The sequence below is a fragment of the Schistocerca piceifrons genome, chromosome 5 (genome assembly GCF_021461385.2).
Source record: "Schistocerca piceifrons isolate TAMUIC-IGC-003096 chromosome 5, iqSchPice1.1, whole genome shotgun sequence".
NCBI classification, from domain to species: Eukaryota; Metazoa; Arthropoda; class Insecta; order Orthoptera; family Acrididae; genus Schistocerca; species Schistocerca piceifrons.
The window spans coordinates 541,707,617-541,734,752 of record NC_060142.1 but is presented as its reverse complement, the minus strand read 5'-3'; the positions used below and the strand labels follow the sequence as shown (position 1 = coordinate 541,734,752).

General features: G+C 43.2%; 2 protein-coding genes and 1 non-coding gene across 9 annotated transcripts in view; 1 reads left to right on the top strand and 2 right to left on the bottom strand.

Annotated features, from left to right (window-relative positions):
* LOC124797867 (myocyte-specific enhancer factor 2) overlaps positions 1–27,136 on the bottom strand; it is an 896,186-nt gene that overhangs the window by 49,352 nt on the left and 819,698 nt on the right. The window contains exon 1 of one of the 7 annotated variants that reach the window (XM_047260950.1): positions 5,671–5,792. The exons of the other annotated variants lie outside the window; for them this stretch is intronic. The gene's annotated coding sequence lies outside the window, so the exon portion shown is untranslated. Of the gene's footprint in view, positions 1–5,670; positions 5,793–27,136 lie in introns of those variants that run through there. 7 annotated transcript variants of the gene reach the window in all.
* Positions 5,223–27,136, top strand: part of LOC124799126 (serine/arginine repetitive matrix protein 1-like) — a 76,140-nt gene continuing 54,226 nt past the window's right edge. Inside the window, exons 1-3 of the mRNA XM_047262663.1 lie at positions 5,223–5,368; positions 5,547–5,946; positions 10,885–11,170. Coding sequence (XP_047118619.1) covers positions 5,223–5,368; positions 5,547–5,946; positions 10,885–11,170 — 832 coding nt within the window. The remainder of the gene's footprint in view (positions 5,369–5,546; positions 5,947–10,884; positions 11,171–27,136) is intronic.
* Trnav-aac lies at positions 12,073–12,145 on the bottom strand. The gene has a single exon. It is a non-coding gene; the product is annotated as a tRNA-Val (tRNA).

Sequence of the window (27,136 nt, the reverse complement as noted above, 5' to 3'; positions counted from 1 at the left end):
TTGCGTTGTCTTCATCGTCATTTCATCCTCAACGACACGCAAGTCGCCGAATTGGCGTCAACTAAAAAGCCTTGCACCAGGTGATCGGTCTACCCGACGGAGGCCCCAGCCACACCTACCTTTCATTTCATCGCCAATAATATTATCCAACAGAAATTGATCTCCTAGCCAATTTAGATACAATACATGACATTTATTGACGTCCAGGGTCATCTGCCAGTCCTCTGCAGCTCTTCATGCATTTCGCTACTGTCTTCTGACACTGCGAGCTTCCTCTACACAGGAACATTGTCCACGAACAACCTGTCAGGGCTTATGGCGTTATTCTCTAGATTATTTAACAGATACTGTAAACAGTGACGGCTCCACAAATTCCCTTCATGATCTCCAAATTACTTTTACATCTGGCGAATTCGTCCCGTTAAAAATGAAGTTATTCGGTAAGTTCGCTGATGACGGAAATCGAACGGACGAAGGTGACTCCTTTCTTTTTGGAACTGAAAGAATCTGGTCACTGCATTTTTATATAAACTTCGGCAAAGGAGACTACCTTCCTCTTCTTCGACCATAATGCCGAAGAAATGGACCTCCCGAAGCGTATTAAATAATATTCTTTCCTGAGCCGCACCTGCGAAGGAAGTGGAAAAGGGAACGAATAAGCTTAACGTAAGTAGGAAGAACCTCAGCCATTACGTAAAACTGGTTCCCAAGCTATGAATGTGACGATCGTTCTGGAGGAGTATAGAACGTTTTGTTTTTCAAAACTCTACCTGCGCATCACAAAGCACTGTACTTCATACGAACAAGGAACCGTCTAAACCAGCTTGATGAATGCTCCGCGATGTGCTTCCTTCAGAACGTTGCTGAGGAACCCGTCTTAGGCAGACAACGATCCAGGGACTCTACCAGGACCAACTAATTAGCTCTTCCGCTTTTGGGAAGGAAATAATATCATGTAGTGTCAGATGTCGGCTGAAAGCTTGATGCACATGTTCATCGATTGGTAAATCCTCAATGGTCAACCTTGTGCGCCGAAATTTTGTAATGGAACGAATTCACAGTGTTACACTTGGGTCTCCTTTCGAAATGGCAAGGAGGCCCAATTTGGAGTATTCTGATGTGCAGTTATTTTTTAATTTCTCCAAGTACTGGCGATGCGTCTCCTGATCTTGGCCGCTTCGTCTCAAACGGGTACCGTTAGTTTACGCACCAGCTAGGAAGCTGAATATTATTTGTGAGCTGTCATAGTGAAACCTACCACGTGCCTTTTCGCAGATCTCCAAACAATGACTCTCCCGTTCCTGAGTTCTGCGGTGTAGTCTCTACCATCCGCTATCCTTCATGACAAATTCTCTGGTGCCTACCGTCCACTAGTGGGCGTTCCAACTTCCACGATCGGCGGTAGTTGGCATGGGTTTTAAAAACATTTTCACTGAGTTTTCATATAATTTTGATAAAGCATTTGGTAAATAATTCTTATTATACGCTTTAACACGCTGTAGTTCGGCTTCGTAAACTTTGTAAGGTAAAGCTGCTGCCCTACTTCATAAATCACAATTACTGAGAAAGCATTGGGCGGGTAGAAAATTTAATTGCTAACAGAGATGCAAAAGTGGGCGCCAGGTAAAAAAAAATGTTGACTACTCCAGTTCTAGAAGCTTTTCGTCATAGGGGCAGTGGCCGTCCAATTCAGTCATCATCCATACATGAAACATGCTTTTCTTCTTCTTCCTCTTCTTCTTCTTCTTCTTCTTCTGTGGGCTGTTGCTATGATGCCAGGATGGATTCTCCATCTTCTATAGACTTCTTTTCACTTCTCAATTCCGTTGAACCATTAACAGACGTTGGTCACCCAGAACAACAATTCCCCAACGTAAACTCTAGAAACACTGCTACGCCCTCAGGAAATCCTTTCAGAAAGTCATACATTGTTGTAATTGCAACAACGATTACAGTGGAATACACTACTGCACAGTTCTACAATAGATCAGGAAATACATACTGAGCGAGCATTGTAGAGCTCGATAGACTTGATGCAATTTTAAATACTTAACTTCTGAGGCATCTGTTGGTGAATAAACATCCCAGCCTAAAGCGCAGTCCAATTCCCACGATAATTCATCACAGTCAGTATAAATTATGTTCATCAAGGTGTTGCACTTCTGTTTAACACTGTCCGTCTCGTCATGTTAGTAAAGCTAATCAACGCAGATGAATATTATGCCAAACGCACACAACTCGAAAGAGGATCACATTGTCCAAGAAGCAAATTATATGATTTAACGTATGATTATATGCAAATAAGTAAGTAAGAAATACAGTAGGACTAAAGAGCACTACAACAGTAGTTCACCTGAAAGAGCTTTCAAACTGAGACAGCTCTCATATCATGTAGCTTTCTTGTATGAAAAATTTTAATTACTTCCGAACAATAGGAACGTTTTGTAGTTATGGCGATAAACAAATCCTATATGACAGTACTTCTCAAATTTACATTCTTACAAAATACTTTGCAGTTCTTGTAATAAAACCAATAAATTAAGACCACAGTAAATAGGCATAAATATCAAATTCACGGGGTAACTTTTCAAGCACCAGCAGAAAAGAGCGTATGTACGCGCCAGAAGAGCGTTTCAATGAATGATCCATTCAACAGTTCCAACGGGAAAGGAACAAATCCTGAAATCCAGAGGTATATTTTTTTCAGAGGTATACAAAAGTTACGTACCCAGCCAATCCCATTTTAACTCATCAGAAAAAAGTAGTAATCATATGACCGAAACTACGTTAACTGGTGACAGTCAGCGTTGGAAATCTTAGTGAATAATTAATGACATACTATTTGATTATAAGAGGCCGACTGTGGACTACCGTTTAGTTCCCAACTAGATACTGTTGCCATGGTTGCTGAGAAGACTGAGGAAGACAACTGAATGCTAGGGTACGCACATATTTGGCAGAACACCGCTCACCGTAAAATGCAAAGGGAACTCTCGCATACAAGCAAAAAACAAAAATGACGAAAAACAAATCGTGAGAGTCATCAACTGCAAGACACACTCAGAACAATGAACGACAATTTCGATTTAATGATAGCTTTCAAAATGACATGAACACTTGTGGTTTGCTACGAAACTGTTACAACGATGAATCCATTCTTCTTTGTATTTCATCGTCAAATGCGATGTCTTTTTAAGCAAGCTGTGCAACGTTGAATTTCGTGACGACAAAATTCGGCGAGAACCGCTTGACAGTAAACTCTCGTGTCTACGCAATACTTAACGAAGCTTACAATTTTATGTTTCCGCTATATCTATGGCCAGTCTGCAGCCAACCGGACTTCACAGAAGGCCTGTGTCCCATTTTGCATTATAAAAACTTAATTACTTTTACCTCACATCAGTAAAATTGTTCTTTCGGTGTGTGGCAACTCCGTTGTTCCGTGTCACTGGTAACAGATGCACGTCAACATAACAGTAAACTTCTAGCATCCATCGTGTTATGGTACCAAAGTAGGCTCCTCAATTCAGTTTGTCAGTTCACGTAAGAAAATGTGCACACAAATGCTTCATTACTAAAAAAACTACTGAGGAAGATCGCCATAAATACACAACAGTGCAAGAATTTGCTGACAGGTCAATACTACAGGTAATTTTTGTTTTTGAACGAGCGCTATGAGTTTTCTCTTGGAAATAGCTGCGATAAAATTAACCACTAAATTGTTATGTCTTTACATTTTTTTAATAGAATGAATTCAATGAAAGTGTGTTAGATATTAAATACGCAGGTAAATGTCTGTTTTGTATGTTGCTAGATCCGATGTGCAAACTCTGATTTATGTTATCTTTCAGTCAACTATCACATAAACTATTTGCAACCAAGTCTTCCATATTATCGTATATGCCCTCCAACCCCGAGTATTACGTATGAGTATATGAATCGGCAACCAGTATTCAAAAAGTTTCCGCTAAAAGATTTGTTTTTGACACGTTCGATAGGATCTCTCTCTCTCTCTCTCTCTCTCTCTCTCTCCTCTCTCTCTCTCCCTTCATCCTCACGACCATTATTATCACAATCTTTCCTTTCAATAAATGCTTCACCATATTTTGGAGGCATTCTTTTCCACAGCTGCAAAAACAGATATAAATCAGAAAGCAGATAAATTCGCCCTGAGGTACAGAAAAATACTGCAATCGCAGGAGAGCCTCCAAACAAATCGAGCGCGGATATTATCGTTGCCATGGTGACAACAGCGTGTCGACCTAACGGAGGCACGGATTAGTTTATCGCAGCCGCGTGATGTGGGTAACTACACCAATCCGAATACTTCAGTAATGAAGAAAATTCTAAAAATGAAGAGAAAGTCAATCGCGAAGACAAGAACGAGAGAATAAAAACAAAACAATTAAGACTACGAAACTTCGACATTAAAGTCCACTGGTCATGCTGCGGACAGCTGTTTCTGTTATGCATTCCGCTCGGAGCGGACATAACAGAAACCACCAAACATTTCGAAACAATCACGAATTAGGGAGCCTGCAGGGTGGCTAATTGACGTCGTCTGTGTATTTCGTGATTTAGTGAAGTCTCCGAGGGGTCCAAATATATAAGATATCGAATTCCTGCCGTAAATGTTATGTATTATAGAACGAAAACGCTTACTGCAGGAAAGCATAGGAAAACTTATAACTAACTTGGACGAGTTTGAGCGGAGCACAGTACATGGGTAGAAAGAGAGGTGCAAGTCTTGTGAAATTCGCTGACGTAAAAGTTAAAACTGTCACTGAACGTAAGTTACAGAAGAGACGTAATGCAAAAGTTTGTATTAACTAGTCAAATATAGATATTTTTGGAACGTAAATGAATGGTACCTACAGATATTACTTTGCATGCTGCGTGTAAGTATCCAAATTGCTGTTCTTCAGACCTGGAAGCGCGTCGAGCTGATGATACAGTGCGGCTTTAACGAGGAGCCACGGACAGCTGACGGATCGATGTTCTCACAAACTCAAGATCCCCTGCACGGTAATACATCACGCGGAGAAAGGTGTTCTCACGGAAGAAGCCGATTCTTAAAAGTATGCAAACACCAGAATTCATGCTGCAGTTATTTTGAGCCTCTTCGTCGAGTGATTTCGAAGTGAAGAGATTCATATGAAATGAGGCTGGGGAAAAAAACATTACAATAGATGAAGCGTTAAAAACTTCAGCATTATAAGATAATGTCATCCGTCTCTCTGTTCCAAGAACACAGGCCTCCAACGGTGCTGGTCCGATATACAGTTAACAGAACACCGCACGTTGCTGTCACTGAGCTGAAGGAGCGCGTCGTCAGTCGGTTGTCACCATTCTCTTTCCAGGTGTCAAGGTTGGCAACAGCGATGACGCGTTTTCAGGTGCGCCGACCGCGACGAATCCGCATGACGTATTAATGGCGCGGCGCCGGCGAGTCGCCTTCCGGAATTAGAACAGCCGGCACGGAAATATTGCTGTCGACGATCAGATATTTAGAATATCGGCAGAAAATTGCGCTCACGCGCTAACAGCGTCGTTCAGCGACACGGACGCTGGGGAGCGCCAGATCGATGCCCGCCACCTCCGCGCTCGTACCTGCGCACGCACTCGCACACGCAGCCTCCCTGCGGGCGGCAGCGGCTGTCAGCGACTTACCTCGTCCCTGGCGCGGAGTGGAGCGGCGCTGCACGACGCGCTCACCACCGCTGCCGAGGCGCGACTCGGCCAGCTCACGCTTGCATCGATTGGCGGCTGGCCGTCTATGACGTCATGCGTACTCGGCCAATAGCGTGGCGCGCCTTACATAATGGAGGCTGCAGGAGCCGGGAGTGCGCGTGCGCGGCAGCGCCGCCGCGGCCGTGTGCTTCCCCCCTTCAGCCCTCTACTAGCACCCCTGACCAGGCGGCCGGACTTCCACCACCAACGCGGAGCGTAGTCACGGAGAATTCGGCCTGCCCCTCACGCGCCTACGCCGTGCCTCGGCGACAATGATCCGGCAGTCGATCAACAATGCTACTGCAGCTCACATTCTGTCATGAGGATATGTGCCTCTTCGTGAATGGACGGGACTGTAAATAATGTATATTTGTTTCACGATAGCCATAGTAGCTATTCTTGGCAAACGACACAGTAAAATATGTGGAAAACTTCATAATAAAATTATTCTGCTGCCTTATACTGTATTACACTTTTACTAAACCAATGCACAATTACAAGTCACAGCTTGAGCATCACGGCTTCAGTTGTGTAATAACTCACTGCGATGTCAACATATCAGAAAAGCATATCTGTAGGAGTTAAAATGCATTTTTAATTGCAGTTTGCGAAATTGCGGCGGTATATACACAGAATGAGAGAATACTATACGCAGATAATTCTGGATATATTCCAACAAAATTTCGCAAACTGCAATTAATAATGCAATGTAGCTCCCACAGATACACGTTTCTGACATTCTGACTTCGCAATGAAATTCGTTACGTAACAACAGGAGCCGTGATGACGAAGCTGACGGATTTTATTATTAAATTTTTGACTGTATTTAAGCTTTCGCGTTTCCAGGCATAAAATTCAACGTTACAACACAAATTTTTGTCTCTTGACTTTTACCGAGACAGACAAAATGTTTAATTACTATAATGCACTGTTTCGTCACTCCATTTGTTATTCTTTTAAACGCAATGCGTTTTCAGACTAAAACTCAGTTCTCGAAGCCTACAATTTCGTTTTGCTTTACATCTGCTCGAGTTATTGACGTTACAATTATCGGAACAATGCTACTCTTAATATGAAACTATTGTATTATGAATTAAGTAAAAAATAATTTATAAATATGATTTTTTTAGATATATGAACTTCTTTTAAACATTGGATTTGGAGAAGATGGAAAATTTCTAATGGCTGAAAGTGTATAATGAGATATTTGTTATCAAATATTTCAGTCTTGTAACTGCACTTATTCTCAAGTAGATTTAACTGTAGATTAGTGGATATCTAGGAGGCAGTACGATAATTAGCTGGTTTACAGATCGAAAGAGAAGAGGATGTTGACGTAACACCCAATAGCACCGTACCATGAACACTAGCCAAAGTTTATGGCGAGGAAATCCCAGCAGCCAAGATGTAAGATCATATGAAATGTACACATATTTTGAAGGGAGGTGATTGCTAATAGTTTCTGTTTTGTATATTTCAGCGTATTCAATAGCGTGCAAATTTTAGATTGTAATTGTTACTCGAAACCGATTTTATATAACTTGCCGGTAACGTTTCCTGCGAAAATCCGTTTCTATTTACCGACTATGACCATGTTTCTAACTGTTAGAAAAGTTCACATTAAGGTTAAGGAAATACGAATCATCCGAAACCTATATTTAAAACACAGCACCGCGCATAGTATTCACTCTAAGGAGTAATCTCTACGATTTGGATACAATGAAACGAAAGACACCACAGAGCTCGTCGAATTACGAACACAATGAACGTAATTTTCGTCCGCATACAATAAAAATGATTTCCTGACGAAGGTATGGCCAGTCCTTATAATAAGGTTTCAGCTGCTAACTGCTACTATTGCATTTCGATAGTACAACAAATAAAACGAAAGTAAATCTGACTCGAAACACAGACAACACTTCATTTGTAGTTTTAAGCAGCAGCACATGAACCTTGTGCTAGATAAAACACATTTATCGTCCAAGGAATGAAAATAAAGCATTAAATTTTTTCGTTATTTGCAGAAATCACGTCATGTTCTGTTTCAAAATAGTGTAGCCAGCACAGGTAATACTGCCCCTGTTTGCAATCAGATTCTGTTTCTTCTGCTTTCCTCGCTACACAATCTAGGAACATACAATATTCTATAGTTCCGACTGTTTATTATTCGAATTTTGTTTACATTTTTCAGTTCATAAAATAAAGATCTTAGTGCCTCTCGCGTCCATCTAGAAAAGATACCCTGAAGATGCATAAATAAGACGAAACGCGTCGTTGAAAAATAAAAAAACTAAAATTGCAACCAAGACTGTTTTTAACCAATAAATAAAGAACTGAATGTTCCTACATTTGTTTTGTCAGTATTTAACTCATCATAGATATGGAGTTTACCTGTCTCGTAAAAAAATCGTGTAAACATTCTGGTATTCATGTCTGACTCAGATCTCTCTAGAGTCTCTAAGTAAGTCGAAAATCTATTCTTATTTTTTTTCCGCGTCAGAAAGAGAACTGGTAAGTACAGTACTTTGCTTGGCGGAGGGAGACGACAAAGTCGTGCCGCCAGCTAGCTGTCACATATCTTCTGCAGCAAGCAACCTTTTCTCCGTATACAGATTAGTGATGCGTAGTACGGCGAGTTTCGGGAAAAGGCCAACGCCTGGAATGTTCTGTTATAATTAGAACGAATATTTTCGTTTAGAATACGCTATTATGTGCGTGTGTCTAATGTTTCACCGACGGAAGACGACGCGTGTCCAATCCCACCGCCAGAGAGGCTTGCAATATTTTTCCGTTTTCCATTAGCACCTTCAGGTGAGTCTACACTTGTAACATGTTTTTCGCCGATTTACTATTTGTAACTGAGGATCTGTTAAATGATGGTTTGGCACTAGGAAAAACACAGGCACTAAGGTGGCAGTTACTGACGTTGCGCTTGGTAACGGTAGCAAGATATAAGAAAAATCAAGATGTCATAGGATTTGTTGACCTAGAATAAGCGTTCGTCAATGTAAAACCGCGCAAAATGTTCGAAATTCTCAGAAAAATAGGTGTATACCGCTAATACTTACGAAAAGCAGGAGGTAACCATAAGAATCGAAGACCAAGAACAAAACGCTCCGATTACAAAGAGTTTTTGACAGGGATGTATAATATTCCGCTCTTACTGTTCAATCTTTACACCGAGGAAACAATGACTGAAAAATCTTCAAAAAACTTCTTGCTAATACGGCCTGTTCCATTATCACTATATCACACATGCTATATTGACATTATGGTGGACATTAAGTAGCAGATTCCACAAGGTTTGTTAAAAATGAAAAAAAGGCCTGGCAGACCTGTGTGGAGTGTGCTGAATACTATCTACTATAAGAACAACATGGCATGTGTGATACACTCATAATTGAACAGGATGTGTAACAGCAAGTTTTCTGAACAGGAGAAGATGACAGTCTTAACTGTTTGAAGCCGGAAGAAATAGTACTGAACGCAACCTTGCCCATTAAAAGTTTCTTCAAAGCAAATACAGATCGTTCCTTCCAATTTCTAATTATGAAAAATTCTCAACAGAACAATATGTTGTGCATAGTCATGGGTTCAGAGTAGGAAAGACTAAAGCAATGAAGAGCAACGGAAACGACATTAGCGACAAACTTAAGATGAAAATTAGGGGCCCCGAAGTAGGCGAGGCGAAGGAATTCTGCATTCTTCGAAGCAAAACTGTACATGACGAACGAAGCTATAAGGACAAAAAAGCAGACTAGTTCAGTCGAAGAGGGCATTTCTGGCTACGACGGGATGAAATTTCTGAGAATTTACATCTGGTGAATGCTAGTGAATCATGCACTGTGAGGAAACGGGAAAAGAAGAATGGAAGCGTCTGATACGAAGATGTTGAAAATTAGATGGACTGTTGACAAAAGAAGTGAAGAAGTTTTCTGCAGAATCGGCGGGGAGGGGAATGTATGGAAAACGCTGAGAAGAGGAAGGAACAGGATGATGTGTTAAGAGATCAGACAATAACGTCCATAGTACTCGAGGGAGCTGTAGCGGGTAATAACTCTAGGGGAAGCCAGATATTAGAATATATGTTGTTGTTGTTGTTGTTGTTATGGTAGTGTTCAGTCCTGAGACTGGTTTGATGCAGCTCTCCATGCTACTCTATCCTGTGCAAGCTTCTTCATCTCCCAGTACCTACTGCAACCTACATCCTTCTGAATCTGTGTAGTGTATTCATCTCTTGGTCACCCTATACGATTTTTACCCTCCACGCTGCCCTCCAATGCTAAATTTGTGATCCCTTGATGCCTCAGAACATGTCCTACCAACCGTTCCATTCTTCTTGTCAAGCTGCGCCACAAATTTCTCTTCTCCCCACTTGTATTCAATACCTCCTCATTAGTTATGTGATCTACCAATCTAATCTTCAGCATTCTTCTGTAGCACCACATTTCGAAAGCTTCTATTCTCTTAATGTCCGAACTATTTATCGTCCACATTTCACTTCCATACATGGCTACACTCCATACAAATACTCTCAGAAACGACTTCCTGACACTTAAATCTATACTCGATGTTAACAAATTTCTCTTCTTCAGAAACGCTTTCCTTGCCATTGCCAGTCTACATTTTATATCCTCTCTACTTCGACCATCATGAGTTATTTTTCTCTCCAAATAGCAAACCTCCTTTACTACTTTAAGTGTCTCACTTCCTAATCTAATTCCCTCAGCACCACCCGACTTAATTCGACTACATTCTATTATCCTCGTTTTGCTTTTGTTGATGTTCATCTTATACCCTCCTTTCAAGACACTGTCCATTCCGTTCAACTGCTCTTCCAAATCCTTTGCTGCCTCTGTCAGAATTACAATGCTAGAATATATACAAGAAACGTTTGGGGACGTTGGGCAGAAGTGCTACTCTGAAATGAAAAGGCTGACATAGGGGAGGCGGTCTGTACCAAACCGTTCAGAAGAATGATGAGGGTCCTTCTCCTAGGAGCTGAATACCGATAACTTCGTATCGGCGAGCAACGCGTATGTAACGCAGAGGGCTTTCAAATGTCATATGTAGCATGTTTTGTAAATACAATAAATAGTTTGACGTACAAACGCGTGTTTTTTGTTATCCGTTGCTTTTCGGTTATCCGCGCAGTCTCGGGTCTGCATTAGCCGGCAGCCTGACACTACTCCTGGAAGTGAAGTCGTGTCGGCGGCGGATTTCCGCCTCACGCGGCGCCGCGGCGCGTGCCCGCGCTGGCTGGTAGCCGGCGCTCGCGCCTGGCGGCTGCCTCCCGGAGACGCGCGGCTGCCACACGCCTTGCACGCGCCGCCGCTCCACAAAAAACACGCCTGCCCTCCTCCTCCTCCTCCTACACCGGCTGCTGCCCGGCCGCTGCGCACCGTCACCGAGCACAGCCGCGCCGGAAGCACTGGCCGCCGTAACACCAGCCGCTGTACAGCCAATTACCGGATTCACACCAGCCAAAACAGGCAGAGTGCGCAGCGTCCGTTCTCATAAAACACTACGTGTTACAGGCCTCTGGTGACAGAGAGACAGTACCGCTACCCTTACATCTACATACATACTACGCAGGCCACCATTCCGTGCACGGCGGAGGGTACCTAGAACCATTGCTAGCTATTCCCTTTCCTCTTCCACTCGCAAATTAAAAAAAAAAAAAAATTAGGACTCAATGTCCCGTCGACATCGAGGTCATTAAGAGACGGAGCGCAAGCTCGGAATCTTTGGAGGGCGGGTAAGGACATCGGCCGTGCCCTTTCAAAGGAACTACCACGGCAGGTGCCTGCAAGGACTTAGGGAAATCCCGGAAAACCTACATCTGGATCGCCGGACGTGGATTTGAATTCCCTCGGTCAGCTTACAAAAAAAGCGAAGGAAAAGCGAATGTCTCTACGCTTTCGCTGGATCGCTGATTTCTCTTGTCTTCCCGATCCTTACGCAAGATGTACGTGGGTGGCAGAAGAATCGTTCCACAGTCTGTCGCAAATTCCGGTTCTCGCAGCTTCCTCAGTAGGATTACACTAAAAGTAGGATTTATCCCTCCAGGAATTCCCACTTGAATTCACGGATCATTTCGGCAATACTCGCACGTTAATCTCTCAATTGCTTCGATGCCTTCCTTTAATCCGACCTCGTGGAATCCCAAACACTCGAGCAGTATCAATAGCGCAAAAAGAACCCCCGTCAGTACTGAGTGAATTTCATATTTGATCTGGACAATCTACACTCTGATGGGATGTACGAAGATGAATTCAAAGATCTCGGGTAGACACCTTAGCAAATGCATATAAGTATGTCTTGTTCAGCGTGGCGAAAAAGTGTTTCCACCCGGAATCGAACCGGTGACCTTCTTCGTGTTAGGCAGACGTGATAACCGCTACACTACGGAAACGACGGATACGATAATGTCCTCCTTATGCATTCGTAAGAACCTCAGCTTCTCTTCCGCTCGCACACCTACACCTGATCGACACACTTTTGACTACCTGAAACCTATCACAAGTGAGGGCTCAAAACGTCTTCGGGGTGCCCCAGCGCGTGTCTTCCGCAGCATGAGGAGCTGCGGAACGAGATAGCGCTCTTTCGCGCAATTTTATACCAAATCACATCTGCAAAAACAGTCACGTTGTTGGCAGAAGGCAATGCGGCTCCAGCTACAATACGCGGCTTCCTCTATAGATGAGCTACACTTTCCTAAAATTCGCGCAATCAATCGAAGTCGATCATTTGTCTTTCCCACTAGCGACTTCAAATGCTAGTTCCATTTCATACCACTTTGTAAAGTAACGTGTAGGTGTTTAACCGGAGTGACTGTGTCAAGCAGCAAACCACCAATACTTTATTCTGTATTTATTTACAGCTGTGCGTCCACGCCCGTACCATGCGGTGTCTCGCCTTGTGCTTAATGTTTACGACGTCGTATCTCCCGAAATGTGGGTCGTACAGTGACATAATATTGTACGAACGCTCACCGGCATATATGGATACTATCTGTGATTTTTTTTTGGAAATAAAATTAGTAACAAATAAGTAATAAATTTTAACGTCATGCCTCAAGCGAAACTTTTCATGCATGAATGACAGAAAAGTAGTATGAGATAAAAAAAATTCCTTTCATTATTTTGTAGGGGTGGTAACAGAAAAACATTCGTAAAGGTTTGACATTATGTGTAAAGTTAGCTCCAAGTCGCTAATTGCTCTCATTCACAAATATTGGAATTGGAAATTTGTGGTAGGGTCTTATAGGACCAAACCGCTGAGGTCACCGGTCCCTAAGCTTACGCACTACTTAATCTAGCTTAAACTAACTTACGCTAAGGACAACACACACACCCATGCCCGAGGGAGGACTCGAACCTCCGACGGGGGGAGCCGTGCGGACAAATGCTTCGCCGGCTATCCTGCTTTTTCACCCGACCCCCGCCCTCCATCCCCTTTGACAGGTAGGTAGCTCTTACCCCCACAACGAATGTCGCCTGACAATAGCGTATATGTGTACCAAGTTTCGTTGAAATCGGTCCAGTGGTTTAAGAGGAGACGTGGAAATTAGAAACACACACACACACACACACACACACATCCATTTTTTTAAAAATAATTATGGATTACAGAATTGTTTTTCCTACTCACCTGCATTAACTCCCAAACCATGTAACCCGTAAACCGATTTGCCAATACCGCTTCTGACTACTCATGTAAAGTAGTACAATATTTATTTTGGACGTGCGGTTCTAGATGCCCGATTTAAGCTCCCACGACGGATATTCGCTCGACACAAACGTTTCACCGCATTTCTCTTGTGATCAGATTGTCAGCATACTACTTACCTCAGACAATGTTGGTTAATCTGGACGAAGAGACTTGTCGTGGAGTGAAGGAAAAGGTGAAATACTGGACTGAGCAGGAAGTTATGCATTTTCTTTAACCAACAGAAGAGATGCTACTTGAATTTTTACTGGATGCAAAGAAATGAACGCAGATACATATGCTGCATTGAGAAAAACGTAACGATTGGCAACAACTCTGTGTTCTGAGCAACCATTTAATTTTTTGTGGCAAAGGCTTTCTTACACAGTTTCTGCTTACAAAACATTCACTAATTCTGTCGGCGGTACCGAGCGAGGTGACGTTGTGGTCAGCGCACTGGACTCGTACCCGGGAGGACGACGGTTCAAATCCATGTCCGGCTATCCCGAAGTAGGTTTTCCGTGATTTCCCTAAACCGCCCCAGGCAAATGCTGGGATGGTTCCTCTCCAAAGAGCACGGCCGATTTCCTTTCCCTACATTCCCTACTCCGAGCTTGTGCTCCGTATCTAATGAACTGTTCTCTACGGGACTTTGAACCCTAATCTTACTTCCCTATTATGCGCAAAAACGGGAGTACCTCTTGACCCATTCGGAAATTTTCTAGCGATCTGTGTCTCTAAATTGTACAGTAATTTTCAAGCAGCTATCACTTCGCACTTTTCCACAACGTGCACGATCTAGGTGGGTGGATTAATTGGTGTAGAAAAGATCTTTATAAACTTTTGTGAACAACGTTCTCCTCCTTAGGAGTTCATTGACACTCAATAAAGCCGGCCTCGGTGGCCGTGCGGTTCTAGGCACTTCAGTCCGGAACCGCGTGACTGCTACGGTCGCAGGTTCGAATCCTGCTTCGGGCATGGGTGTGTGTGATGTCCTTAGGTTAGTTAGGTTTGAGTAGTTCTAAGTTCTAGGGGACTGATGACCTCAGATGTTGAGTCCCATAGTGCTCAGAGCCATTTGAACCATTTTTTTTGACACTCATAAGGAAATCGTACTTTCATTAAAAATATTACGTTGGTATTATGAATTTAACTTCAACGCGTTGACAAAATCTGAATAACTGATTTTCAGAGACTATTCGCGTGAAACAAGTGACGCTCTGAAAGCCGATATTTGATTGGTGCAGAAAATTAGATTGAGACCTTACGTGTAAAAACAACAGCGATAATAATCGGATTCCGATATTCGATTTTCGTTTTCCGTAAGGTCTGGTGCACATAAACATTGTGAGGCAGTTGAGCCACAAGCTATCTGGGTTACAAGCCCTATAAGAAAATTGTAAATATTAGTATCGCTTGTAATGCAGTTTTCACCAGATTTTTTATCAAAAATTCCGTATCAGGTAGAGATACGGAGAATGTACTAAGGCCCATCTCGCTGGTATGGATGCGTCTTCTAAGCCCAAACCTCCAGACAACAAGGAAACTAATGGCAACGAACAACGTCAACGACTTAAGCGGAGACGGCAGGACATCGTGAACAGCTGGACTAAGTTCGTTGGCTTCTATCCAGAAGACACAAGTTACTGAGACAAGTAGGAGTCCAATATTATTAAAGATTATTAAAACGTAACACCAATATTAAGAAAGAGAGGATATAAACTGTGTACCTAACAGTCAAGTAAAACGGTTAAGTTTTGACGCTTCTAAGAATCAGATTTACACGTACGAGCAGGAATGCACACCACTTGACGGTAAACTATGAAACCCGAAACCGGTAAAGGCATAAATAAATAAATGTCATTTAAAGAGGAACGTTGTCATATCCGTTCATCAGCCATTTTATCGCCTATGGTTTAGTATCGGTTAAAATCCACGCTAGATAAAACTGTACTATTTTAATTCGCCAAGAAGTATTCATGCGAGTGTCCCCCACCCCCTTCTGCTAACAAGTAGGGCTCGTATTCTGTTACCTTAGCCATTGTCATAATTGATGGCGTTTATTATCGCCCAGACATCGTTAAAATACCCAATCAGACGAATAAGAACATTAAATCTACCATCCAGACATTGGATATTAACCCTTCAAGGTTAACAGGAAAAAATCCTGTTTTTTCCGTTGTCCGCAAATTATAGATGATGTACGGGGTAGTATTAACGTAGAGATGAACAGATTAGCACGAGTTATGGGACGACGAAGAATAGCACCAGTCGTGCCGAAATCTAACAAAAAAGCAGGAATGGCCAAGTCTCGCATACGCGGAACGAGATTTCAGTGGCCAACAATCATGTCTAGCCAACACCTGTAATTCATGCGGCAACAAGACTGGTGTTAATCCAAAGACACTTTCTCAGGTTTTGTGGGAATAGTTCAGCCAAAGCTACTTCACAGTGTAACGAAATATTACTAAAAAGAAGTTAATTAAAATAAAAACAAGACCTTTTTCATTATACCAGAAACGTATTTATTTTACAGAAAGCTTAAAGTGACACGAGTTTCGCTTCAACCAAGCTCGGAGCTGTTGTTCGCTAGGCGTTACAATCATATAAGCTGTTACATCCCCGATGGCAACGACAAGAGTAACAACAAAAGATGATAATATTAGCAAGATGACATTGTAACGATTAGGTACGCCGGTATGCATGATATGTCTTAACTGTATAGAATGGTGCAAAATAATTCTTCGCTACAATTGTTGTAATTCAGGAAGTGATACGTTTGTCCATGCGACGGTTGCACGTCACAGAAGGGATGGAGTGCAATTGTATGTACCGATCCAAGTACTACACCGAAGCAGCAACAACACTAACATTACAAAATAAGATGCCTTCTTTTGGTGGCGTAACTTGGCTACAGCTTGACAAATAACAACGAGCAAAAATACACAAGGTCCAAAGTGTTCTATGGCCACTTCCTGGAGGTATGCGTGATCACTGTCTCATGGCGCGAGTTCCACTTACGGTTTTACTAGACATTAACCATGCAGCATCACACAAGAAGGGCAACTACCAACGAATGTATTTGTCTGATGAGAGTTCTGTCAAATTAAAAGAGAATGAAGCTGTGTTCCCTTCTGGCTGAGTTGCCCTTTAAATTTTCCCATAAGTCCGTAGCGAATAAATTTACATTCGGATTTAACGTTCTGTCGACGACACTTCCATTAATGACAGAGCTTAAACTCAAGGATGGGGCAGGAAATTGGTCACACTGTTTTTAACGGAACCACTCGGTATTAGCCTTAATCGATGTAAGAAAACCCAAAATATCTAAACCTGAACGTACACAGGGGACTGAACCCCTGTCTTCTCCTATGTGCGTCCAGCAGCACTCACTGCGATCTAGTTCGATGCACTGCGTAAAGCTGAAAAGCTTTGTCGAAACTCATTGTGAGTCTAACATTCGGCATCGAGGGCGTCATGTAGACCTACTATATCACCCAAAGATTTAGGCGAGTAGAAAAAGTTGCTGGAACCGAAATAACAGGTACTTACAACAAATATTAGGCCTACTTTTAACAAACATTACGTCGAAAATATACTGTTCTTAAAATTTAATGGCCTGATGACCTCAGACGCTAACTCCCATAGTGCTTAGAGCCATTTGAACCATCCTAAAATTTAATGGGCAGCAGGACTATCAGTTTTTTACTCTTAAATGTCAGTGTCATACCTTCGCGAAATATCTAAGAGATGATACCACTGATTCAGATTCAGTTCCTGAAATGTGGGCGTATTCTAACTGGACAGAGGAGAAAATACTAGTATGGCGTCGTACAGAATATTTAATAAATTAGAATGACCTTTTTTCATATTACTAATCCAAAACGTTCCTCTGCAATAGTTTGTGAACATATATCATGTATGCTACTTTTAACCCTGTAGGTAAATACTGAAGGTGGCTAATGTTGGCAACATTGTTTTAGGTCGGGTAGAATTCTCGGAATTATTAGGAACTTTGATGACATGCTTCGTTGTTTCTTTGGAGATTTTGCACCCGCGGTCTTGAACAAACGCAAGTAAAACATTTACTAAACTTGCGTCGTGGACCTAAGGGATTTGACTGTGTTGCTTTTTTAGAGTATTATCAGTGGAGCAAAGGTCTATTTATACACCAGGTTTTAGACCGCGGCCGACCCGGTTGGCCGAGCGGTTCTAGGCGCTACAGTCTGGAGCGCGCGACCGCAACGGTCGCAGGTTCGAATCCTGCCTCGGGCATGGATGTGTGTGATGTCCTTAGGTTAGTTAGGTTGAAGTAGTTCTAAGTTATAGGCGACTGATGACCTCAGAAGTTAAGTCCCATAGTGCCCAGGGCCATTTGAACCATTTCTTTTTAGACCGCGGTTTACTTTGTTTATGTTTTGGGGATATTAGAGTGTATGTTGGTATGTCAGTAGGTTTTTATTTTACAGTGAATGTTTATTCATTGGATTGGAACTGCATTTGTCCACTCCGGTGACGTGTTGTTATGTTATTAGTTTGTTTCTTTTTCATTACTAGTATATATATATATATGCTTGTAGGTGTTCCGGTAAAATGGAAATGTCGTGTGACGAAGGCCTCCCGTCGGGTAGACCGTTCGCCTGGTGCAAGTCTTTCGATTTGACGCCACTTCGGCGACTTGCGCGTCGATGGGGATGAAATGATGATGATTAGGACAACACAACACCCAGTCCCTGAGCGGAGAAAATCTCCGACCCAGCCGGGAATCGAACCCGGGCCCTTTGGATTGACAGTCTGTCGCGCTGACCACTCAGCTACCGGAGGCGGACGGTGTTCCGGTGAGGGATATATATGAATGCGATCGCTTTGCTGGTGTAGCTCATTGTACGTGGGCGTTCCCCTCAAGTCCATTACGTTATTGATGTATAAAAAAATTAAAAAATGCAATATAAGTTAGATGCTAAATTTCGTTTTGTATGGATAACAGTACTATATTGTTTTATCATGGAATTTTATGATCTGATTTATCCCCTTTTTAGACATGAACTATGATTTATGTTGTCTGAGCTCTCATGCTCTTCTATCGTGTTGTGTGTGTTTCCGTAAGCGATGGCCTGAAGACGACAGCATTTGATGGCGAAACTTGTAGCATGTGTCAAAAACAATAAACGACGTAGATTGAAATGCAGCCGCTGGTTTTGTTGTCATTATTCAGGTACTTCAAAAAGGGATGATTGGTTTAACGTCCCGTGGACATCGAGGTCATCAGAGACGGAGCACAAGCTCGGATTGTGTCAAGGTTGGAGAAGGAAATCGGCCATACCGGCATCTGCCAGGAGCGATTAGGGAAATCACAGTCTGTATGGCCGGGCGCAGGTCTGAACAGTCGTCCTCCCGAATGCGGAGGATTACTGAGAAGGAGTCTTCTCACGCGCAATACGCGAATGGTGAAAGAAAGGGGCCAAAAAGATAGCGCTACCACAAGTACCCTCCGCCACACACCGTAAGACGGCTTGCGGAGTGTAGACGCAGTTGCAATGAGCACGCGTACGTCGCATAGGCCGCGACACGGACATTCTGCCGCGTTCGCGCGCCAACACCGACTGTTAACGCACTCTGAAGGAAACACCCGGAGTACTGACGCGGAAACGGCGGCCTGGCGAGGTGCACGGAACATAAAGCACGGAACGCGAGGGCGACGCGGCGGCACGCTGGTGACGCCCGCGCTCCGCTTACGACACGCGGTCGCCGTTCATTACCTCACCTATCACGTCAGTGTCCGTAAAGGGAAGACAGTGACGCCGCCGCGGCCTTTCCTGCACTTTCTCCGGACCTTCCGACACGCTCCGCTCCCGCCTCTTCTGGGGTCCATCCCTTCACCCCGTCCGAGATACTTCACAGTCTTTTGGAGTCTACTCTGTAATGATCTCTCGTGTAAGACAGAGAAGCTGGAAGCAACCCGCTTACCTCTTCGAATTCAAAACGGAGAGAAACTTGGGCCAGAGAGTCTATAAAATACCAGTAAAACCCTGATTCATTAAAGATGTAGTAAATTATAACGTCGTGTCTGTTGAAGTTTTACTGTGCGAAATTTTAAGCAAAAACTGGTTTTTAAAGCAATTCATCGTTTACCATGTCCGATCTCCTGAACTACGTGTCGTACCATGATACAGTTATGCTGTTACTTCAGTGACACGTGTCAATATTGTGTGCAAACAGCGAATACAGTTAACATACGGCTGATGCTCATGTTTGACAATATGAACAGCGAAAATATAGTACGCGATAAACTTTTTTCCTTTACTGGCGACAGCAAGAAAAAGTTTCGTAAAGGTTTGAAATTATGTGTAATCTTTGTTACACGTCGCTAGGTGCTCTCAGTCTCAAATACTGGATTAATGCATTCCTAGTATTTGTGTGCTGTGAGTTACTGTGCGTAGGTATTCCCGGTGCAGAATATTCTGCACGAACTGACCTCTCGATTGTGTCCCATAAGTGTTCAATGAGATTCATGTCGGGCGATGTGGGTGGCCAAGTTATTCGCTCGAACAGTGCGGAATGTTCAAACCAATTCCAAACAACTGTGGCTCGGTGACATGGCGCATTGTCATCCATACAAATCCCGTGATTGTTTGGGAACATGAAGTCCATGAATGGGTGCAAATGGTCCCCAAGTAGCCGAACGTAAGCATTAAGAGACACTGATCGGTTCAGTTCGACCAGAGGACCCAACCCATCTAAACACAGATCACATCATCATGAAGCACCATCACCTTGCACAGTGCCTTGTTGACAACTTGGGTCATGGCTTCGTGAAGTCTGCGCCACTCGGACACTACCATCAGCTCTTACCAGCTGAAATCTGGACTCACCTGATCGGGCCACGGTTTTTCAGTTGTCTAGGATCCAGCCGATATGGTCACGACCTCGAGAGAGGCGCTACAGGTGATGTCGTGCTATTAGCAAAGGCACTCGCGTCTGCTGCCATAGCCCACTAACGCCAAATTTCGCCGCACTGTCCTAACGGATACGTTCATCGTACGTCTTACGTTGATTTCTGCTGTTATTTCACGCACTGTTCCTTGCCTGATAATAGTGACAAATCATACGCAAACACCGCTGCTCTCGGTCCTTACGTGAAGACCGTCGGCCACTGTCTGTCTGTGGTAAGAGGTAATGCCAGAAATTTGGTATTCTCGGTACACTCTTGACACTGTGGATCTCAGAATATTGAATAACCTAACGATTCCAAAATGGAACGTCCCATGGGTCTCGCTCCAACTACCACTCCGCGTTCAGAGTCTGTTAGTTCCCATCATGCGGCCATAATCACGTCGGAAACCTTTTCACATGAATCACCTGAGTACAAAAGACAGTTCCGCCAGCGCACTGCCCTTTTAAACCTTGTCTACGCGATACTATCGCCATCTGTAAATGTGCATATCGCTATCCCATGTCTTTTGTCACCCCAGTGTAAGACTATACTTCTTAATCAGTAGATTGTTACAGCTTTATATATTTTTTAAAGTTGTCAATAATTAAGCGAAATACTGAAAATCGAATTTCTATTGCCCCTACACTGCAAGGGTACCGAACTCCCGGTTCCGGGATAGCGTTTTAGTAATACAGATTACAGTGCAGCGCTTTTTCACTCAGCAACACATTATACATCTACAAAGTCTTTCTAAATGCTGTATCGTTGTTTCCATGAAACGAAAGAAAAGGAAACGTTTCTTGTTCAAAAATGAGATTGTTGCACACGATTACAAAGAATGTTTTGTGCTGTTTTAGTCGCTTAACAGCATCCGGCATCCAAATCTGGAGAAAGACAAACTTCCCCAGATCCGAAAAGCAGTTAACTATAATGGTGCAATCTTTCGCCAGGTTATACTGTTCTTGACAATGAAGGCGGAGAATTAGCTGAACTTTTCTTGGAACTTCAAGATGGTTCTTTAATACTTGCACTGTATAAATCTGTATCCCAGTTACGCACAGCAACAGAAAACGACTTGAACCCAGTGACTGCCTGTTTTCTTAATGACTTCCTTAGACTTCGCAAAGGCCTTCCAACGTTGTGTACTTTAAACAGATTGTAACGTAATACCCAGGCGCGCCAGGACTGAGAATAACCTCCGGTAGGTAAGGGCACGGAGCTTCTCGTGGTGCACGTTTCACACTGGCGTTATTTTTTTCTTACTACATCGTCTTCTGGACAACCAAGCATTGTATTTTCCAGAAAATGTAAGCTAGTATAACAGATGGCATTATGAAGTGATTTGCAATGATTCTAGAAATCTACTGCGGAAATCCCTTGCTAAGCTATCGTCAACGTGGTATGGACACTTTACATAGTTCAAGACATGGATATCGCTCTCCCTGCTACACGCATCCTGTTCAGAGAAACGAGGCATTGTCTGGGAAGGGCGCTGCTCAGCCTTTTTGCAGTACTTGGCAGTCACGAAAATATGACTCCGCTGCCCCAGTTGGACGGTGTCCGTCCTCTACTGAGACGGGTATTTCATACAGTATTTTCTTGCGCCATACGACACCACTAGAAACAATCAGTAAGCATGAATTACCTAACGAGTCAACATGCTTGAATTACCTCATAGCCAATTCATGATGTTTCTGTGCTCGCTGCAGCCGTAATTATGTTCAGACGTTTGGTGCGGTGGTCACTTTGCAACTTGTGCGATAAATGGCATCAGCTACTATAGTAGTATGCTAATAGCTGCGTTGCATATTCGGCCTGTTCTACTTTACAGATGGTGTTAATTTCTGACAGATTTTTTTCGACTGAAACGGAGTTCAGACAGTTTATCGTTTAATAGCATCTCTTAGTTGTTCACCCCTTTTCTGTAGGTAAAAATTACGGTAGCAAATATACATCGGATTAGCCAGCCACAAGACCATCACATTACTATTCTCTGCAAGCGGAGCCGACCAAACGACTTCTGTGTATCGCCAGGTCAAGTTGTACGCCTTTCGTATCGCGTCACGCGGCATCCGTTTAATTTAAGTGTTATCATTCTTACGTTACAGTCATGGTCTTCGAATAGGTAACGGCCGATTGCAAATGAGTAGATCTGACTCTTTTCTGGCACCCTGCGAATAAACTCGCTGCTCCTTTCTTAAGAAGTCTCTCGTCTGCCCCGACAAGCCTGACTGGACCCGATTCCAGACCTTTTACTCCAGGATAATCAGAGCTGGTCACTGGGAATCGGACTCGGAATCCAACTTTTGAGCAGCGACATTAAGCACCGTGCAGCGAAACCGATGATAACAAGATTGTCGAATTTTTTGGGAGATGATTTTTCTTAGAATGCCGCTGCAGCTTCTCATTTTAGCGTATATAACTTAAACGAGATTCTTAGATTTGAAAACTGAACTATCTAAAACACGAAAACCACTACTGAATTTACCTGATAGGTACGAAAATAGAGGTTTATAAGCAGCATACACGAGAAGCAGTTTGTTTCAGACTTCATGGCCCACGGAATAATGCTAACTGCTGCTAATTAATCGTCAGGTATTCTGACCTTTCAACTGCAACACGCTTTCAACTGCCGTCAACTAGTTAAGTTAAAGCATCTGATCGTCAAAATTCAGCTGACAAAGACAAAGCAGAATATAGACTCAGGTATTAGAAGGACTGAATTTTTCGTTAGAAAAATCTGCATACCACTGATATGCGCACGGCCGAGGGTACTGCCCATTGTACCACGTATTGTGATTCTTCCGCTAGGTCTGCGAGTGGGGCGCGGGAAAAGTAACTGTTTAAATTCATAATTTTCGTTAACATTAATGGAACAGCAATATGTCCGAAAAGTAAAATTAGTAAAAAACAGTCTCGGTCGCACAGTCATTTATTAAAAATACGACCGGTTTCTTCCTGTAGTAGTAGGCCGCCTTCAGATAACGCACCATCCGGCTGACGAAAATGAAACAGCAGTGCTGATCCCAGTCGCAAAACTGTTCTGCGACGGGGGTCAGCACAGCTGTTTCAGTCAACGTTTTCGTCAGTCGGATGGTGCTTCCGAAGATGGCTTACTACTACACTCCGAAACTGGTCATATTTTTAATAAATAACTGTGCGATCGAGTCTGTTTTTTTTACTAAATTTAACTGCTATAATTAGTTTAATCTAGTCTTAGCGCTCCCCAACGGGGTGATGCATATGGGACTAGAGCACAGAGAGTGGCGAAAAGTCACGAGATGTCACTGTGAGACGAATCAGCCGTCGGCTGCTGGAATCAGCTGCCTCGTACTTGCCGCTGTCCGTCCTGGTAGAGATGGGTGTCTGGCGTCCCACATTCAAATCGGCTGCAATCTCACATCAGTCCGTCGATCATCCCGGACACTTCTACAGAGGCGCCATGAAGTCCGTTCGTCAAACCGTTCAGGTCGCCCTATCCACCGCTTCACGCGTGTAGAAACTCTGCGTATGCCGGTGGTTCCCAAGCTGTGGGTAATGGCTCCCTGAGCGCAAAAACATAATTTTCCGAGGGATGGAAACAAAGGGCATTTCGGTCACGAAATTAAATTATCTTTCAAATATCATTACCATTGTCACCATTTCGTAATGATTACCGCACTTCCGTATGACCTATTCTGTATTATTATTAGCGGCAGTGGTCACATATAAAGCATTGGCAGTCTGAAGATTTCCAATTTCCGTCAATAAGGAGCCCAGCAATCAAGTAATTTACGTACAGTACGCCAATTTTTTTAAAAAATTATGTTGATTTTGAATGAGGTTGCCGGAGGGGCGGGGGTGGGGGGGGGGGAGGGGATGACGGGGGGGATCAAGTGACGCTAGGGAAATGAGCGATGCAAAGGAAGTATGTTTTGGAACAATTGTCTACCCTAAATTTGTTCTGTTAGTTGTTTTCTGAGAAGGAGTTGTACGTAGCACTCGCGATGTACTGAGAATTGCTTCATCATTCTATAAAAAAAAGGTCATTAGAAATAAAGAGCACCAATTGTCTCACTAATTGATTAGTTAATGGTTTAATAAAACTCATACAAAAACTAAATACAATGTCATTTTGAAAATGAAAGTGCTTAACGAAAATTCTTTTTCATTTTGAAGTTTCGTCAGGCGCTAGTGTTGATGATGGTGGGGAGGTGGGTATAGAGGGGTTATTACCTAATGTCTGATTCCATTCAGGGGTAATTGTCTCAGAAAAATTTTGAACCAGTTGTCTGTGCGGTAATGAAGAGCCACTATGCACAATGTCGACTTCTTGGCAGCCTCCGATACGCTATGGCCCATCGATCATCATCCTATGTTCATAGTCTGTTTTAATGCGAGGTGCAGCCGTGTTCACAACACACTTTTCTTCAATCAACCCTCGGACGTCGCTTCTACACTCGTGCCATACGCAAAATCCAGCCACAACATTCGGACGCTGTGATGTGCACATCTACGAAAGGGGCAGTCTTTCCCATGACTTTTCTCTACTCACTTTATATTCATAGATTCATCACTTAATACTGTACGTTTACTTTCGCGGTATATTTGGAACCTATCTTCAAGCGTCTGTCCGCTCAGGTTTTCCACTATTTGAGGGACGCTCAATGGTGAGTCAAATCAGTTGTCATTCGTGAATACATTCAACATACTCTGGTAGTCCAATTTGGTACGGGCTCAACATACAACCTGCGCCGCGTTCTAGAGTGGGTCGCACGAGTATTTTGTGAGCAATCTGCTTAATAAGCTGGTCATTTATTTCTCTGTAATTAAAGTTATTGTTGGGTATGTTGAATTGAAATGATACTTTGTAAGCCGTACCCTGTATCTATCAAACTACTACCGATTGAACCGTCGTACTACCCAATTCTTTAGAAAATCAAAATTACAATCTCACCACAGTTATTTAAGGGAAATAGGAAGCCCGTGATCACTGGTGATGGACAAGCTTGTGATTGTTTTACAATTTTAATTTGACTCAAGCAGACTTTATTATAAACTTCAATTCGGACATTTGCTCTCTTACTGATGCAAAATACAAATCTTCACTATGATTGAATTACTAAGCACGAATATGAATCATATTATTTTGCGTTCACAACCAAAATCATTGACAGTAGGTACGGTGAATAATCAATCACAAACAAACGTTCGTGTTTAACCATGTCTCAAGAGACTAATAACACTATACACTTCCAACCAAAGTTATACAGCCACATAATACCATAACTTCATAAAGAACAAAGAGATCTTAAAGCTTAATGAAACTGAACTGCCCATATGGACTATATATAAAAGCACGCCCCCAAATTCTTAAGGAGCAATACTCTAACATTACCCGTCTCCTAGTAAAGTAGCAGGAAACTTAGAGATCACTTCCAGTTGCCTTAAGGCACTTTCAACATTAAATAAACATACCAAATGCTGCCGTGACAAATAATTAAACCATTACCTCTACGGCTGCGGGCACATACACAACCGCAGCCAGTCCCAAAGCGGACAATATGTCCTAAAACAAGTTAAAATTTGCATGAACACCACTTAAAACACACACTCCACGGATGCTCAAAAACGGAATGAGGAACATCAGCCTCCTTAAAATAGCCACTGTGGAACCAAGTTCAGAACCATCTCCGGCAGCTAACCATGCCACAATAAGTTTCAACAATCTTCTTAGTTAAACACAGAATGAAAAGTCGTACGTAACTTGGGGCTTGCAAATTACGAGCTGGGACGCGGTTCAGCGTGAGACGACGAACCCACCACAATTTTGCACGTCAAGGCGCCCAATGATCGTCACCCTACACCCAGCGCGCGCCAAAAGACAAGGACGGTGAGCATGGCGAGGCCCATGCACCACGGTTAGGGGCGCGGGCTTGTTTTCAACGCAAGTTGGCTCGTTAAACGCCGACCGGAGACTCCCCTGTCACACGTTCATCCGGAAAACAGATGGGGGAGCGATGCAAGTAGAACACCCTAGTGCCAGCCGCCACGGCTCACTGATCAGTAGTCTCTCTGCAGCTGTGACGCCGGACCGAACGGGAATGAAAAGGGAAGGAGATTATGAATGTAAGACCTAACGTCACAGCACACTGAGTGGTGAAAAGCGGTGGGAAGGCACTGGATGTCATATCCATCGTCGGCTGCTGAAGCCAATGCGGAGAATGTACAGTCCTGGTAGAAATGGGTTCCTGATGCCCCACGTCCAGATCGACGGAGGCGACTTGGATTCCGTTTCTCAGACACTAGTGGTCATCCCGTGCAGAGTTCACAGGCGTGGGTACATTGTGTCCGCCATAATGAAGTTCCACCGTAGACACTGTTGATGTGGATGTGACGTGATGTAAATGTAGAAACATGAATTCTTCTTTAAGCTCCGATATTCTATGGCTGTACATGTTGCACCGACTGTTGTCTTCCGTTCAAAGTCGATTAAGTCGGGGCGTGCTGCCACGTCGATTACACGCCTGCTTGTTGTTTTTGAAACACTGCTCGGATACCGTTCCTACACTCACGCCATAAGCAGCAACTAGCCGCAAAATTCGCGCGTCATATACGCACATCTTAAAATGAGGCCCTTCCCGTGACTTTTGACCACTCAGGTACTTACTATACTTTAATTTCCGTGTCCATTGTGCACTAAATCTTTCCTCTAGAGTACTCAAAAGGCTTCACAGCGTTGTCCTTTGGGAAAACTAAATCTCGGAAATACACTGCTTCGTG